The sequence below is a fragment of the Cryptomeria japonica genome, chromosome 1, assembly GCF_030272615.1.
Source record: "Cryptomeria japonica chromosome 1, Sugi_1.0, whole genome shotgun sequence".
NCBI lineage: Eukaryota > Viridiplantae > Streptophyta > Pinopsida > Cupressales > Cupressaceae > Cryptomeria > Cryptomeria japonica.
This window is the reverse complement of record NC_081405.1, coordinates 522,304,342-522,320,557: the sequence shown is the minus strand read 5'-3', so window position 1 is coordinate 522,320,557 and position 16,216 is coordinate 522,304,342. Positions and strand designations below refer to the sequence as shown.

The window sequence follows — 16,216 nt, the reverse complement described above, 5'->3', positions numbered from 1 at the left end:
TGTTGCAACTCTCAAATAAAGACAGCAATGTCCTCTAAGAAGTGAGGAAAATCATCAAGCTAGATTATATAGAAGGATTATTAATATCATTTAGATAGGTGATGAACAAGTCTCAAGAATGTATCTAAGAAATAATTGAAAAAAAAAAATTAATTGCAAGAATTAGCCAGGAAATTAAATCAAGATTGAAACCAAAGACGAAAGGAATCGAACGAAGAATAATGAAATGATGAAATATATTATAGTGAGGTTACATATATAAGAAATTAGATAATTTGGATTTCCTATTTTTGTAAGAAAAGATCTGGTCTTGGCAACAAGACCTAATAAGGTACTCAAGTACACTGCACAAAAGAGGAGAAAACCTAATGGGACCCCCGTGCCCCTCCCCCACCAAGAAGAGCTCATAAATGAGTGAAATTTCTCTTAGTGAAGGGTTTGATGAAGATACCAACAACTTGTTGGAAGAATGCCAAAACATTAAGTGAATCATATGACTATAAATAAGGTCCCTAATGAAATGCATGTGAATCTCAATATGTTTGTTTTGTTGATGGTGAACTAGATTTGTCCATATTTGAATAATACTTTAATTGTTACAATATATGACTATAGGTTGTCTAAAGGAGACACCAAACTTGGTGAGAATACCTTGAAGCCAAATAACCTCATTACTTGCATTAATAGCTCCTTGATACTCAATCCTTGTGAAAGATAAAGTAATAACATGTTTATTACTAGATCAATTGATAAGACTAGAACCAAGCAAAAATATCTACATTGAAGTGGAATTGCAACTCTCTGAGTCATTGTTCCAATATGAATCTATATATCCAACAAAATCAACCTTTATGCCAACTCTATAGTGAACCCCAAATATGATAGTGCCCTAAAGATAATAAATAATCCTCTCAGATGCTTTCCAATGTAGTTCATGAGGGTTATACATAAACCTCAAAACCATGATAACTGAATATGAAATTTTAGGCTTGGTATGAGTCAAATAAATGAAATTATCAACAAGTTGGCAATTTAAGATAGCATCAATTGATGGTGAAAAATAGTCAACCTCAAGCTTGAATATAGAAAGAAAGGGAATTAGAGATAGTTTGCAATCAGACATGTGAAATCGAGGAAGAAGATCAAAAGTGTACTTAGGTTAAGCAAGAGTAATCCCTGAATCAAATTGTGATTTCTCAATCCCAATGAAGTAGTGCAATAAGAATCTTTATTGTAGTGTTTACTTAACTACTTCAATAGTAGCCTAAAATATCTCTATAATCAAAAGATCATCAATATACTATATCAGTATCAACAACAAATCATCCTACCACGAGAAATACAAATTATGATTGAAATGACATCAAATGAAATCAAATCCTAGAAGGAAGTAATCCATTTTGTAATACCAAGAACTAAGGATTTCTTTGAGTCCATAAAGGGATTTCCTAACTCTAGACACTAAGGATGACTCATTAACAAACCCTATTGGTTTCTCCAAGTTGATCTCCTCCTCAAGGTCTCCATGAAGAAAGGGACTTTCACATTCATCTAATAGACATCCCAACCATATATTGCAACAATAGCAAGTGTGAGTTGAATAGAAGTCATCTTGCACATGAGAGAAAGGTTATATGTATAGTCAATATTGCCAACTTGATAAAAACCCTTGGCTACCAATAATGCCTTATACTTATCAACTAACCCATTGATTTAATAGTTGTCTAATAGACCTACTTACATCAAACCACGTTCCTTCCCTTAGGAAGGAGAGTCAAATTCCAAGTGTGATTACAAATTAAGGAATCATATTTGTTTTGTGAAGGTCTATCCTACTTAGGTATTCTTGACACCTCTCAAAAATTATGTGGGTCAAAAGAAGAGTAAATGAAAGAGTGTGGCCCACTTTGATAATCTAATCATGTACATATACCATCTACTATATCCCCTACCCAAGTACTTGCATTTTCACGTATCTATTTAAGCCAAACAGGTTGAGAAGGAGGTCAATCAAATGTTAAAATATTATCCTCTAAAGCATGTGGAAAAGAACAGGATGAAGGATTCTCATCACTATCCTCACTATTAGAAGGAGAAGAATTTTTTTGTTGGAATTGGTGATGGATGGCTGGAGTCATTAGAAGAATTATCATAATGAAGTGAAGTCGTAGTGAAAGGATAAACACCAAGTGAAGGGTCTATATGAATTTATTGAAACTAAACACTTCTTTTAATGAACATTCCATGTGCGGTGCGGTGGAGAAGCCAATATCCTTTAACGTTATTTGGATAAACCACAACAATGAAAGGTTTGAATTGAGGATCCACAGTGTTGAAATGTTGTTGAGGTATATGTGCCATAGCTGGAGATCCAAATAATTTGGAATGTTGAACCAAAGGTATCCTAGTTGTCCTAGCTTTAAAGGGAGTGATTATCTTCGAGGATTTGTAGGGATCCCTATTTTTAATGTAACAAGCATAGTTGATTTCTTCAGTTCAATACTGTAGCGAAAGACCCTTAGAGTGAGCCATACAATTAACCATCTCTCTCAAGGAACAATTCATTCATTCTGTAACACCTTTTTGTTGAGGAGTATATGGAGTAGTATGTTGCAAATATATCCCCTCTTTTATATAAATATTTTTAAACTTAGAGTTGATATATTCCTCATAATTATCAATTCGAAGAATCTTGATGGCATTCATTGATCGCTTCTCAGTTAGTGCCTTAAAATATTGAAATTGGTCAAAAAAATCATATTTTTGTCTAAGAAAGTAGACCCATGTATATTTGTAAGAATCATGTACGAAGGTAAGATCATATCTTGCCTTAGTAAATGATTGATGTGGAAATGTCATAGCTACATCACTATGAACTATCTCCATAGTTTGTGTTGGTCTCCATGCCTTGCCTTTGTCAAATTTAGTCTTAGGATGCTTACCAATGGATCAACCCTACCAAAGACCTTTAGAGAAAATGACTCTAGGAAATACTATGACTGTGTCTTGTGTACTTAGTTGCTCAAGGTATGGTAGTTAAGATGGTCAAACCATTCATGTCATAATTTTCTAGCCTCATTGGAATAAGTAAACAATGTTGTTAGAGAAATGCCTTATGCAAAATATGGGAAGGTGTATAACCTAGAATGGTGATATGCCTTACCCACTATTACTAAATTATTGTTGTGCAACTCTCTGATCTCAATTGTGTCTAGAGAAAAAGTGACCCACATGACTTTCCATATGTAAGTAATTGAATATATTGATAAGGGAGTAGTTGAAAGTAGAACATTATTGAAAGTGCCTCCTTTAACTTCAACATACACTCTCCCTACAATTGAAGTTGGAGTATCATCACCCAATGTGATTGTAGATATGCTAAAGGACTCTAAGGAATAAAATTCAACCTGTGAAGAATCCATGTGGTGTGAAAAATAAAATTCAATAATTCAAGATGGTGATGATATGAAAGTTGCAACAGCTATATCCTTGCCCTTTGTCTTCTCCTTATCCTTTGGCTTAGCTGAATCTTGATTTGATGAGGAGGTTTGGTGGACTCAAGAACCCCTATATTGTAATTTTGAAGAAGATGAGAAAGATGATCAATTTGTTACTTCATGAATTTGTGCTCGTGATCTCCAAGCCTCTTACAATAGGCACATTTTATTATTTCTTTCTGAGGCTGCCCTTGAGATGAAGAGCTTTGAGTGTTGGATTAGAGGATTTGAATTTTCTTTCTTACTTACTCTCTTTGTTCTTTTGTTGCAATTTTTTCCTCCTTTTGTTTAAGTATTTTATTTTCTAGAACCAACAATAAGGGCTTGATCTTTTGTAGACTTCAATGTGCCCATTTGAATTAACTTATCTTGCTCCCTAGTTAGGTTGGTAATAAAGTCTTCTAAAGAGGGAATTTTCAAGTGGCACCCACTGCACTATTGGTAGAGTAGAAAGCTGAAACAAACAAAGTAATTAAGACCTAGCTTAGAGAGGACCTAGAGAGAACTAGTCAATCATCCATTTTGTCTATTCCACAATCATTAAGTTGCAAACTTAGAGATTTGAATTTGGTGAAAAATATTTCTAATGTATCCAAAGAAGTGAGACTCGAACTAATGAGATCATTCTCCAATTCATAACGTCTCATCTCATATTTCTTCCTAGAGAGGTTTTCTAGAGTATCCCAAACTTCCTTTGGAGTATTTAAAGCTTCTATATGAAAGAGAAGTGTCGGAGACGCATAGACACAAGAAGCCAAAAGCTCGATCACACTTATTGTACCATTAAACCTTAGAATACTCAGCAACCAACTATTTTTCTATAGCCATTGTAACTCTATGTAACACTTTGTTATTTAGTTGTATTAGAACCCTAACTTTCCATCCATGATATTTAAATGGAGTTAGAAGAGGAACTTTTGAATGCATACTTTTTTGTTATATTAAAAGCAACAAAACAAGGGTGTTGACCTTTTACACTAACAACCCATAAGCAACATTAACAACTTACAACAGACTAACAAGCAACATACTTACAACAGACTAACAAGCAACATACTTACAACATATCAAAAAACAACATAAAAGTCTTAACGGGATAATAATAATGATATATAAAGTCTTTAACATCATAAATCAAAAGGCCTTAAAAGCTAAAACTGACCAACCAGTGGCTATTTGAGCACATCGTTCGAGTGATTAGTGAGGAACTTGAAAAGTTCCTTGTAATTCCCTTCATTTTCAACATCTTTACCCAGGCCTTTTTTCTCCATCATAGGGAAGTGGTTGAGTTGTGCATCACCCTCAGATTGAACTTGGAGACGCTAATCATCTTCTATTCTATCTCCATCACCCTTTTCTTTAGGGCCTCCAATTCGTCTATCATGGTCATACAATTAACACAGTTGTGCACACTCTCCCCTTGGTGATTGCCCACCTCCTCCGACATGGCCTCTTGGTTCAAGTCCAGGGTTTCATTTTTACCACTATGCTCAGAGTTGTTGCTAGTGGATTTGTTTGAACTCTTTGCCTTCCGTGTGCCATCCTCCTCTTCATCTTCATCCTCAATGACATCCTCATTATCTATAGCTACCTCCTCTGATTCCTCCTCATAGTTAACTAGTTTTTTACCATTAGTTTTTCTCACCATACGACCTACCAACCTATTCGAGCATTTGCGACTAACGTTTCCACTCTTACTATCATTTTAGCACCCTCCTCATCATCACTAACCACCTCCTGAATGGTAAACTTCTATTTTTTGCCAGTTGGGAGGGTCTCTGGGATTTCCATTTCTTATTCGTGTCAGAGGTGGTAGTCAAGTGTTTATCTTTAGCCACCATGCCAAGGGTAGAGGTAGCAGGGGAGTCAGTGAGAGATGGGGCTTTAGTTGCAAAAGGGATTTGCAGGCGTTTCTTTTTCCTAGTCCCTTCGGAATCAAGTATGTTAGCCTTAGGGAGTCAGAGCATGAGGCTTTGAGGACTTTAGGGGCTTTTGTAACCGTTAGTTGTCTAGGTGGGCAAAGAGCCAACTAGAAACGTAACCTAGTTGTCAAAGGGCCAACTATGGGCTTTAGTTGATTTGTTGCAACTAAACTAGAAACATAATTCATTTTACCTCTAAAGAATTTGAACCTTGGTAGGTGATGTAATCAAGGAAATACCATCATCTAGACTAATTGAATTAAACTTTTGATTTTGATTTTTATAAATATTTTAAGAGATGAAACATAACAATTGTTTTTAAAAGGAGTGTATATGTTTTAATTATAATGCAATTCTTTAAGGTCTTCAAAGTTTTCTATTTAGATTATTTATGTGATTAAACATTTTTTAAACCTCTCAATTTGTCTCCATTTTATTTTTTAATGTATTGTTAATCCATGATTCACATAACACTAACAAAAGATTCTAAATAATGAAGCCACTTCATTTTATTTTAATGTATTGCTAATCCATGATTCACATAACACTAACAAATCAAAAGATTCTAAATAATGGAACCACTCAATATGATTGATCGTGGTAGAAAGCATCTCACCTTATTGACTAGTTTTTCATATACAATCTTTATAAATATAGTTTATTCCATTAAATATATTTACAATTAATAATTGTACCAATTTCACTTGCAAATATCAATAAATACTTAAAAATAATAATACAAATATATCTAATGCAGTACTTATTACAACTTTATAAAGATTTCCCCCACCCCCACAAAAAAAAATGCATCACTATGACATAAAATCCTGAAAAAGAAAATGCTTTAAAAAAAATGATATAATAACAATTTTCAACTATTAAAAGAGCACAAAATTCTCTTTGTCCAATTAAAAAGCTATATTATGCCTTTTTATCTATAAATTTGTCATTGAATTCAAGTGGTTGTGCGCAAATAATTTTGGCATAAAATATTTACCTACATGATCAGATTTCATACAGCAAATCAGTGCCCCATGTCTCCTCGGAGGTAACCTTCAAACTACCGAGTAAAACAAAACCTGTCAACATTGCGGGTAAGGTCACCATCTCTTGATATTTGGCTGCTTCACTTTTCATGGAGGACGACCGTAGTAAACGTCTGTGCGACACGGGTCCTTGCAAGGACAGACTGTATTTGATTTCCTGGAGCTTCGTCCTTTCCCACTTGCAGCAACCATGGAAGATATTAATAACAATGGCTTTCTCCAACAAGTTCCAAGCTTTCAAGTTCCATCTATTTCAATGTAAAGTTCTTCCACTCTGTTCATATTCATATTCCATTTGAGCTTTAACGCTTATACAATTAATCAGAAGAAGTTTTTTTTGTTTTTGTTTTTTTTAAATTTGTTTTAAAGTTATCAGATTTTCACAATACATGTTAATATTTAATAATAATTGTTTTTGTTTTTGGATTTGATTGTATATGTCAAGTTTTATCATCTACATTTATCAATAATTATTTATTTTGGATTCGATTGTGTATGTCAATGTAGCATCAAATAGATCCAGAAGCAAATATTCATGTTTACAGAAAACCCTCCCTATAACTATTTTGTATTCATTAACCTGACATGCGAAATCTTTTACATCCACGGCTCTGGATTTGACTGCGAAGTCTTTTACATTCACGGCTCTGGATTCGACTGTGTATTGATGATTGCACACTGCACAGGTTTCTTTAACATTTGACTGTGTATTGATATTAACACAGTTTTCTGCAAGAACTTGTGAAATTGAAGCTCCTAATCAGGAACACAAATTTACAATTTTATATACAAAAACTTTGGAATCAACTGCCATTGACGGAAGATTTACAGTTTTGCTTAAAAATTATAAATGTATACTGAAATAAACTCTAATGGACCAACTGCTGGTCACCTAATATGATCCTACTGATAAAGAGATAACCAAAAGTTCATTTAGTATTTTTCATTATACATCAGTTACCGATAGCTAAGCCCTTCCAGAGATAAAAGCTTAAAAATACTAAAATATTTTGCAAAGCTGTAATCAAGAGCGGTTCTGTTTGGATTGACTGGTGTGTGAAGTAGGCACGGCGTTGTCTCCGACATTTTCTTGGCGCAAATCCGTGAGGAGACGGCATTACAACGAACTTTGGAACATCATCTCCGAGCATCATCACGGCCACACTGCGTCGGCTCTGTCACATCGGCCATCACAACCATATTGTTTAGCGTGAGGTGTTTCTCGATTTGACTGAAATTTTTTCCATCTACGCTTCTGGATTTGAACAATTTTCTGCAAGAACTTGTGAAAATCTGAAGCTCGTAATCAGGAATACAAATTCACAATTTTATTTCAATAACTTTGGAATCAACTGCCGTTGATGGAAGATTTACAGTTTTGCTTAATAATCACAAATGTATACTGAAATAAACTCTAATGGACCAACTGCTGGCCACCTAATATGATCCTACTGATAAGTGATAACCAAAAGGTCATTTAGTATTTTTCATTATACACCAGATACTGTCAGCTAAGCCCTTCCAGAGATAGAAAACCTTGAAAATACGACAAAATTTTGCAAAGCTATAATCAAGAGCGGCTCTGTTTGGATTGACTGGTGTGTGAAGAAGGCACGGCGTTGTCTCCAACATTTTCCGGCGCAAATCCGTGAGGCGACGGCATTGCAACGAACTTTGGGACATCATCTCCGGGCATCATCACGGCCACACTGCTTCGGCTCTGTCACATTGGCCATCACAACAAATCTTTCACTCCAAAGCTCAGAGATACAAATTTAGACTAAATCTTTCAGTCCAAAGCTCAAAGATACAAAATTAAACTGAATCTTTCACTCCAAAGCTCAAAGATACAAATTTAAACTAAATCTTTCACTCCAAAGCTCAAAGATACAAATTTAAAGTACTGAATTCCTCTTTTCCGAAGCCAAATTTAAAATCACCTGTCGGAGCGGAGTATTTTTGCCAGAGCCGCTCCAAATGGCAGCGTTTGACAAGGGCAGAGCGGTGGCAGCACGACTGGCGGGCGGAGACTGTGCTGGTAAACTAGCGGCGCCACTCCGATGACGGCCGTGCAAGCTTGTGATCTTTTCCCAGTGGTAACAACAGGAAAAAAATGCGCTCATACCGAAAACCATTAACAAAACCAGGGCGGTGCCGAGAGGAAACCCTAAGGCGTGCCTTGAGCTATCCGCGCCGACATGACCACCCGCCGAAATATCCTCCAACATTCGCCCATAAAAAACCCCTGTATACCGCCCTTCCTGCTGCAACTGCTGCTGCTCCATGTGCCCTGGAGCGTGACTTGCAAAAAAATACTCCTGCTCTAGATTTTTGTGACAGAAAGGCATTCAAAATCACACATTGCCCTATCCAATTCCCAAATTTCCTCCCACAAAAAATGGTCAAGTACTAGTACTGTGCAGAAAGTTTGCTATTATCTTAATGTCGCACGGACCGGTGGCCATGGAATTCCTCCTTTATCATCACTGCTGAGGCTTGACGTTTGAATTTTGTACCCGATTCGCGAAAAGCTAAAGAGCCTGGATGATTATAATCATGGCCGATACCTTGCCTTGCCCCCTCACAAAGCTGACCTTTAACTGTTGTCAGCGTATGAAGTGCGCATTGCCGACATGCTGGGTCGAGCAGACTGTAACTACACCTAAAAAGGTGAAATTATTGCCGATTCTACTTTTACTTTCTTGCTTTATGTGCATTCAACCACATATTCCATGCCACAGGCATGGGGGTCCATGCCTGTAGGACCGTCCTCGCACTTTTGTCTGTCCTCAATTTTTTTTTAAGACGTTTCTGTTTTGTTGGAGAATTTATATCGATTTTACTGCTTGTTACAGGAATGGAGTACGAGTCTATGTTGATATTTTTTAATTTAAAAATCTAATATTTAAGGGTGTTGATTAGATATTCATTCCATTGATGTCTTTTTATTGAGCATCGAGAGTTAGGACGTAGCTTGTTGATTAGATATCCATTACATTGATACCTTTTTATTGAGCATCAAGTGTTAGGACATAGCTATTGGGTATCTATTATGTGGAACTTGATCAAGGTATGATCTCAATCTCATCCTTTAATTTTTTTACCTATAAAAATAATGTAGGGAAGGAACATACCTTTTGATTGAGAGTCAAGCATTAAGACATATCTATTGAGAATCCATTCTCTCAAAGTTTTCCAAAGTATGGTCCCAACCTCATTCTTTATTTATTGTACTTTAGAAGAATTTCGATCTTGATAGATAATGCAATAAAGGAACATGTTTTTTTATTGAGAGCCAAACAATAAGATGTATCCATTGAGTTGTTACAAGCTAGGGTTGTCGTTGCACCAAAAGATCGACCTGTCAATGCCCGATACAACCACTAAACTTATAGAATCCACTGGAGGTTGTTAAACCATGTCGTGAATCCCCGCGAGGGATGTTGGCCCACTACCAACAATCCCCCTCCTAGCGTCACTCATCGCGGTCTGCGTGATTCGAACCTTTGACCAAACTCTAATACCACTTGTTACAAGCTAGGGTTGTCGTTGCACCAAAAGATCGACCTGTCAATGTCCGATACAACCACTAGACTTATAGAATCCACAGGAGACTGTTAAACCATGTCGTGAATCCCCACGAGAGATGTTGGCCCACTGCCAACATGAGTATCTACTCTATTGAAGTTGCCCAAGGTATGATCCTGATATCATCATTTATTTATTGTACCTCTAAAGAATTTGAACCTTGATAGATAATGTAACCAAGGAACATGCCTTTTGATTGAGAGCCAAGCATTAAGGATAGCATTAAGGTGTATCCATTGGGTATCATTTGTGGCAAAGTTGTCAAAGTTATGATCCAACCTCATCCTTTATTTATTGTACCTCTAAAGAATTTGGGCTTTGACGAATACTGTAGTCAAGGAGCACACTTTTTGATTAAGAGCCAAACAATAAGACATTTCCATTGGTAGGTATTGTAAATCAAGGAACATACCATCATACTTTTTGATCTCAAAGTCATCCTTTATTTATTTTAACTCTAAAGAATTTGAACCTTGGTAGATAATGTAGTCAATAAACATACCATCGTCCTCACCAATTATGTCGACAAATTGAGTTAAACTTTTGATTTTTTTTAATAAATATTTTAAGAGATAAATCATAACAATTGTTTTTATAAGGAGTGCATATGTTTCAATTAGAATGCAATTCAATAAGGCCTTCAAAGTTTTTAATTTTGATCTTTTGTGTGATCAAACATTTTTTAAACCTTTCTATTTGCCTCCATTTTATTTTTAATGTATTGCTAGTCCATGATTCCCATAACACTATCAAATTGAAAGATTCTAAATATATATCTTTTTTTCTAGCCTCATAACTTATTTTCTCTACATTTATTTGTAATAGAAAAATTTCTCTTCAACATTCTAAAATGTGTATCCTTGTAAGTTGTTCAATCAATCTTATTTTTGAACTATCTAAAGATATTTGTACTTAGTTGATTCTTCATGGTCTTATTTAAGAAAAAATAGTTACAATGATTTTATTTATTTGAATTGGAAAAGACTCTAATCTCATCTTTTTGGGTCAATGCTTGCCTCCTTACAAAAACACACTAAGAACTTTGAATGTTCTTGAAGCCCTTGAACAAACCTTACAATCAAAATGAGATCATTGGCATATGAAACAAATCTTGGAACATGTTTCCTAAAAACTACACCCTCCCCTCTTTGCAATTTATCCAATATTATAATTTGTTGATATATAAATAAAATAGGAGATAGTGAGAGTCCTTACTTGACTTTAATATCACTTCTAAAGTTTTCTAAAAGCCTTTTTAAAATTTCTATTTTTAATTCAAAAATTTTCATTAAACTTGTCATTGTTCTATAATATTCTAATATATCTAAATTCTATTGAATTTATAATATAAATTAAATAAATATTTCAAATCTATTTTTTTTTAAATAAATATTTTTAAAATATAAACATTCATTACATTAATTTTTTCTATTACCTACCCACTTCATTACAACCATTTATTCTATTATGACACAAACATATATAATAAATGAAAGATCAATTTCACTCCCTACCACTTTATTACAATCCCTTATTCTTTTAGAATAAACAAGACAAATTTAAAATAACTAATATTTTTTAAATAAATTATAAAAAGACATTCACGAGCCCAAAAAAAACTTCAACAAACAAACAAACTAGGGACCAACCATTTTAAGCCGTGCAATTATTATTATAAATTTATAATGGGGCCTAAGGATAATTTTCCAAAGATTTGTCCTAGAATTTGTAAACAACTCTTCACTCATGCCAAAAATATTCGATTTGTTAAAGGTTCTTAAATCATAAAGTCTGTCATGGATAAAGATAATTTGGAGAATATGTTCACGATTTATAATTATTTGCTAAAGTAGAAAATCTCATTGGTTGGCATGTACTTATCTTATGGTACATATTTAACCAGTTTGGGTTAACTTTCCATGGATAGGGATGGGTCCCAAACTAATTGAGTTGAACCTTGGTAAGGGATAAGATGCCCTTGAGCAATATTGCTAATGGGGTTGGTTGGATACGAGTGCTCAGCCATAATCACCTTGGGTTTGATTTTTCAATGCAATTATGTCAAGTATAAAAGACCCCACATAATGGACTACTTTTAGCATATAGTGAATAAATGGATGTGTGGCCCAAGACACTGGATGGTTGTTGGTTGAAAGGTTGATTAAATAGCAAAAATATATATATATATATTTTATTTTTTTGGTTATAGGGTTAATTTGAGTCTAAGTTTGAGTATATTTATAATAGTAAGTGAGGTTTAAATTTGAATAGGAAAAATGGTTAATACAAGACGTAATAATATGATATATTTTTTTCTTAAAATGAAGGGACATTTAGATTATAGGTACATATATTTTTAGAAATTTTTTAATTTGGTATACAAAATGTTGAAAGGGATATTGATATTTAGTTTACAAATATGGTTATATTTACATCATATTTAAGTTTGATTTAATTTCAAGTTTTGTTTTGTTTGTTTTTGAATTTTTGGGTTTATCAATTTTTTTGTCTTTTTCATTAACATATTTCTGTTTTGCTTTCTATGTTTCTCTTCTTTCTTCAAGTTGTTTATTATTTTTTTATGAATATATGCATTAGTTTCTATTAATTAAAAGATATATTCACAAAAAAAGTAGAGGGACATAAGGTCACCCTTCATAATCACACAAATCAAGTCCTGAAAGCTAATTTAGGGTCACATGGGCAAATCCCAAAAAGCAAAACACCAAAATAACAAAGAAACACAAAAAACTAGTCACCAATGTGATGAGAGCAATCCCAAAAGGAGGCAGAGGGGGATCTTGGTCATCTAGTTTTCCCCATACATAAGCAGGGTATGGAGTGACATCAAGAAGAGACCACCCCTTGTCAGCAACAACCTCACCTTCCTCTTAATCCTTATAATCACAAGTAGAAAAATTAGCAAAAGCCAGCCTTAAAAAGCCTTTAAAAGAATCAAGCTAGCCACCACCACCTTCAAAAGCTGACCATCCACTATTACCACCAGAATCTGGGTCCGACCCTCTAAAGCCCCACCTAGAGGCAAAACCTCCATGCGGGGGAGAGATAGAGTGCCATCAAGAAAAAACCACTCCCACCACCAGAGTGGTGGCAACGAGCTTAGGACTGAGGGATTTGAGAATGTCAAGTAGAAGAACTTCAGTCACACCGATGACCACAACGTGGGGAATGACCATGAGGGGCAGACCTATCTATAGGAACTCGAGCCACAATGCACGAGACATTTCCCTAGTGCACAAAAAGTTCCTAGAGGTGGGAGACCTCTAACGCCACTTTATCAACTTGCACCTATATCTAAAGCGGCACAGTGTTGCAAAAATGTGCTTTAGTAAAAAGCTAAACATTTGTGGAAATGGAACTATGAGCAAATAAAATAGAGTTTCTATCTTCCCATAAAGAAAACAAGATCTCCACCCTAAAAAGAATGTCATATTTAGGTATACTTGAAAGGTAAATGAGGTCAATCCCCCAAAAGAGACATGTGCCAAGAAAATGGTTCAGGTCGGAAGGGGAAAAACAAATAATGAATCCAACTTCACAAATTTTGAGCATGATGATAGAGCCAAAATATATCCTTAAAAGACTCTAATTGCCCATAAAAAGGACAACGAGGGTCCATAACACCCATGTGTTGAAGGCAAGGGCCCAAAGGCAAGCCTTGGAAAAAAATACACTAGGCAAAATGAGCGAACCTAGGCTCAATAACAATATACCAAATGTTGTGAAACTGTTACTATCACACAAAAAGCGGTGATTGTAAATGCCACCAAAGATTCAAAGCAGGCACCATAGGAAGATGAGGAGAGGGCCAGTGGTAGCCCAAACATAGCTTGTGATTACAAAAGGTTGTGTTTGAAGACCAACACCAATCTTTTCACCAAGGCTTCATAGAGTGAATGCCACTTTTGTGCAGCATATATTTAGAGGCAGAATAGACAACCCAAAATAAAAAAAATCTTGATCTAGTCGAGAGAGCTAGAACTAGGTTTTCGTATCTTCCCACCAATGGAGACCCATCGAGGCTTTGGAAAAAAAATATGAGGAGTGCAAATGGAATGCTTATGGAAGTAAAGGGCATGAACCTAGGGAAATTGAGCTAGAGGAAGCCCCTAAAGTTGAATAAGCAGAGACCACCATATGTTATGTTGTTTAAAAGAAAGATGATCTTGAAATTCAAAGTCTACCCACAAGAGCCAAGGATTAATGATTTCCTAGGCATTTCAGATACTCTTGGCCACGAAGGAGCCCTCGATGTGAACATCATCTTTCATAACTAGAAGGGTTTGAAAGCCAATCCCCTTCCAAGCCAGTTGATTGATAGGAAAACTAGACGGAATGCAATGTCTGAGAAGAATCTTGTAGACTTGATTGCTAGAAATAGCACCAACAATCCACTTGGCACAAAGGGCTATCCTCTACTACTAAGTAGAGAGAAGCCCAAGACTGCTAGAATCACAGGGAAGGAAACAGAACTCTGAAGAAACTCTATGAAAACCCTTGTGGTCCTCAAAAGAAGTCCACAAAAAATCCTAAAAAATATTTTCTAGCTTTAGGTAGGAGGCTTTAGAGGGGTCCTAGTAAGAGGAATACTAAGCATGAGTGGTCGTGAGGATTTTAGAGCACACCTAGAATTTACCAATTAGAGAGAGGGGGTTGGTGATCCAATAAGAGATTTTTCTTGATCTTGGCAAGGATTGAATTCCAAAGATCCACTAGCGAATCTTGAAAGGCAAAAGGAATCCCTAAAAATTAAAAAATTTCACCATGTCCTATCCACTTCCACCCATACTGCAAAAGCTAAAGTGGAACTGAGTGGAACTATTGCTTGTAACAGTAGGCTTTATATCATTGAATAGTAGAATTGAAACCTAAACAAAAAGTTTCAAGGCATTGAAGAGCCTCCTTAACATTGAGCTCATCCTCAATGAGTGTGAGAAAAGAGTCATCTACAAAATGGCCATTAACAAGCTAGTGAGATGACTCAGGCAAGGTAATCCCCTAGACACGACCCATGGAAATGGAATGAGCTAGCAAATAACCAAATCCTTTTGCAATTTAATAACATACAAAAAGTGAGCCATAGGGTAACCATAGCAAATTGACCAATGGAGCCCAAAGGCTTGAGATTGTTAGCCATTTATGTCAATACAAGTAGAAGCATCACCGAACACCATCTTAATAGGCTGAATGAAGTGGGGGCCAAAGCCAAGGGCACCCAACATGGCTAAAATAAGGGGCCATTCAATTCAAACATAGTTTTTGGCATAATCAATTTTGTGGAACAAAGCTTGCTAACATTAGCAACGAGCCCATTCCATGTCTTCCCAAACAACAATAATGTTGTCTAGAATGTAATGGGATTTGATAAAGCTAGTTTTCTCTGGAAAAACAATTTGAGGGATCATGTGTTGAATCTTGAAGGCTTGTGCCTTTGCAATGATCTTGTAGGAGATGTTCAATAAGGTAAGGCATCCAATTGTATGTATCCTCAAAGTCTTCGATATTAGGTATGAAATTAATATATTGCCCTTCTTAATTAAATGACCTAGACATTGATTTTGAAATTTCTCTAGATAAAATTTATGCAAATTAGTACTTACATAGTGCAAGAAGGCTTTACAAAATTCACAAGGGAAACCATCACCCCCAAGAGCTTTGTCATATGCCATGGAATTGACAACTTTGTGGAGGTCATCAATAGTGAACAATTTCTCATAGAAGGCAGTTCGAGCTTCCAAAATCTTGATTGGGACCACTTACAGGCAATCTTGAAGAGCCCTTTCTCACTCAGGAGAGACCTCTTGAGTTGTGAAAACCTTCTCAAAATGGTGAACAAATTCCTGAAGAATGTCTGGTAGCTCAAAGAGAAACATCTGGCCTTATTTAATCTTCTTAATGCTTGGTGATGAGTGACGAGATTGCAGAGCCAAAAAGAACTCCTTCGAAGCTTGGTCCCACACCTTCAATGAGTGAATCTTGTCTTTAATTTAAGCCCCATATGATGGCATGAATGTTAGTTATCTGCTTTTAATGGCAAAGTTGCACAACCTAATCATGCAAGCCATGGGAGAAGGGATTGGTGGCAAGATCCTTCGTGACACAATGGAGATCTGAGGTGGTATCTTTATAGGACCATCAATGA

The 16,216-nt window shown here is 35.6% G+C and overlaps 1 protein-coding gene across 2 annotated transcripts; it reads right to left on the bottom strand.

Annotated features, from left to right (window-relative positions):
* Positions 1-7,229: 7,229 nt before the first annotated feature.
* LOC131060022 (uncharacterized protein At5g65660-like) lies at positions 7,230-9,238 on the bottom strand. 2 transcript variants are annotated; one of them, XM_059219437.1, is made up of 3 exons: positions 8,882-9,238; positions 8,406-8,755; positions 7,230-8,185 (listed from the first exon to the last, which is right to left on the bottom strand). In XM_059219437.1, the coding sequence occupies exons 1-3, from the start codon at positions 8,928-8,930 to the stop codon at positions 8,036-8,038; spliced, it is 549 nt and encodes a 182-aa protein (XP_059075420.1). In that variant the 5' UTR covers positions 8,931-9,238; the 3' UTR covers positions 7,230-8,035. The 2 variants fall into 2 exon arrangements, with proteins under 2 accessions (XP_059075420.1, XP_059075415.1); XM_059219432.1 differs by having other exon boundaries at positions 8,406-9,234.
* Between the last annotated feature and the right edge of the window lie 6,978 nt (positions 9,239-16,216).

Excerpts from the sequence above, each read along its gene's own strand:
- LOC131060022 (XM_059219432.1), bottom strand. The coding sequence starts at position 8,813 with ATGCCTTTCTGTCACAAAAATCTAGAGCAGGAGTATTTTTTTGCAAGT. Across the intron at positions 8,186-8,405 it reads AAAATACTCCGCTCCGACAG|AGCCGAAGCAGTGTGGCCGT; the intron begins GTGATTTTAAAT and ends CCAATGTGACAG.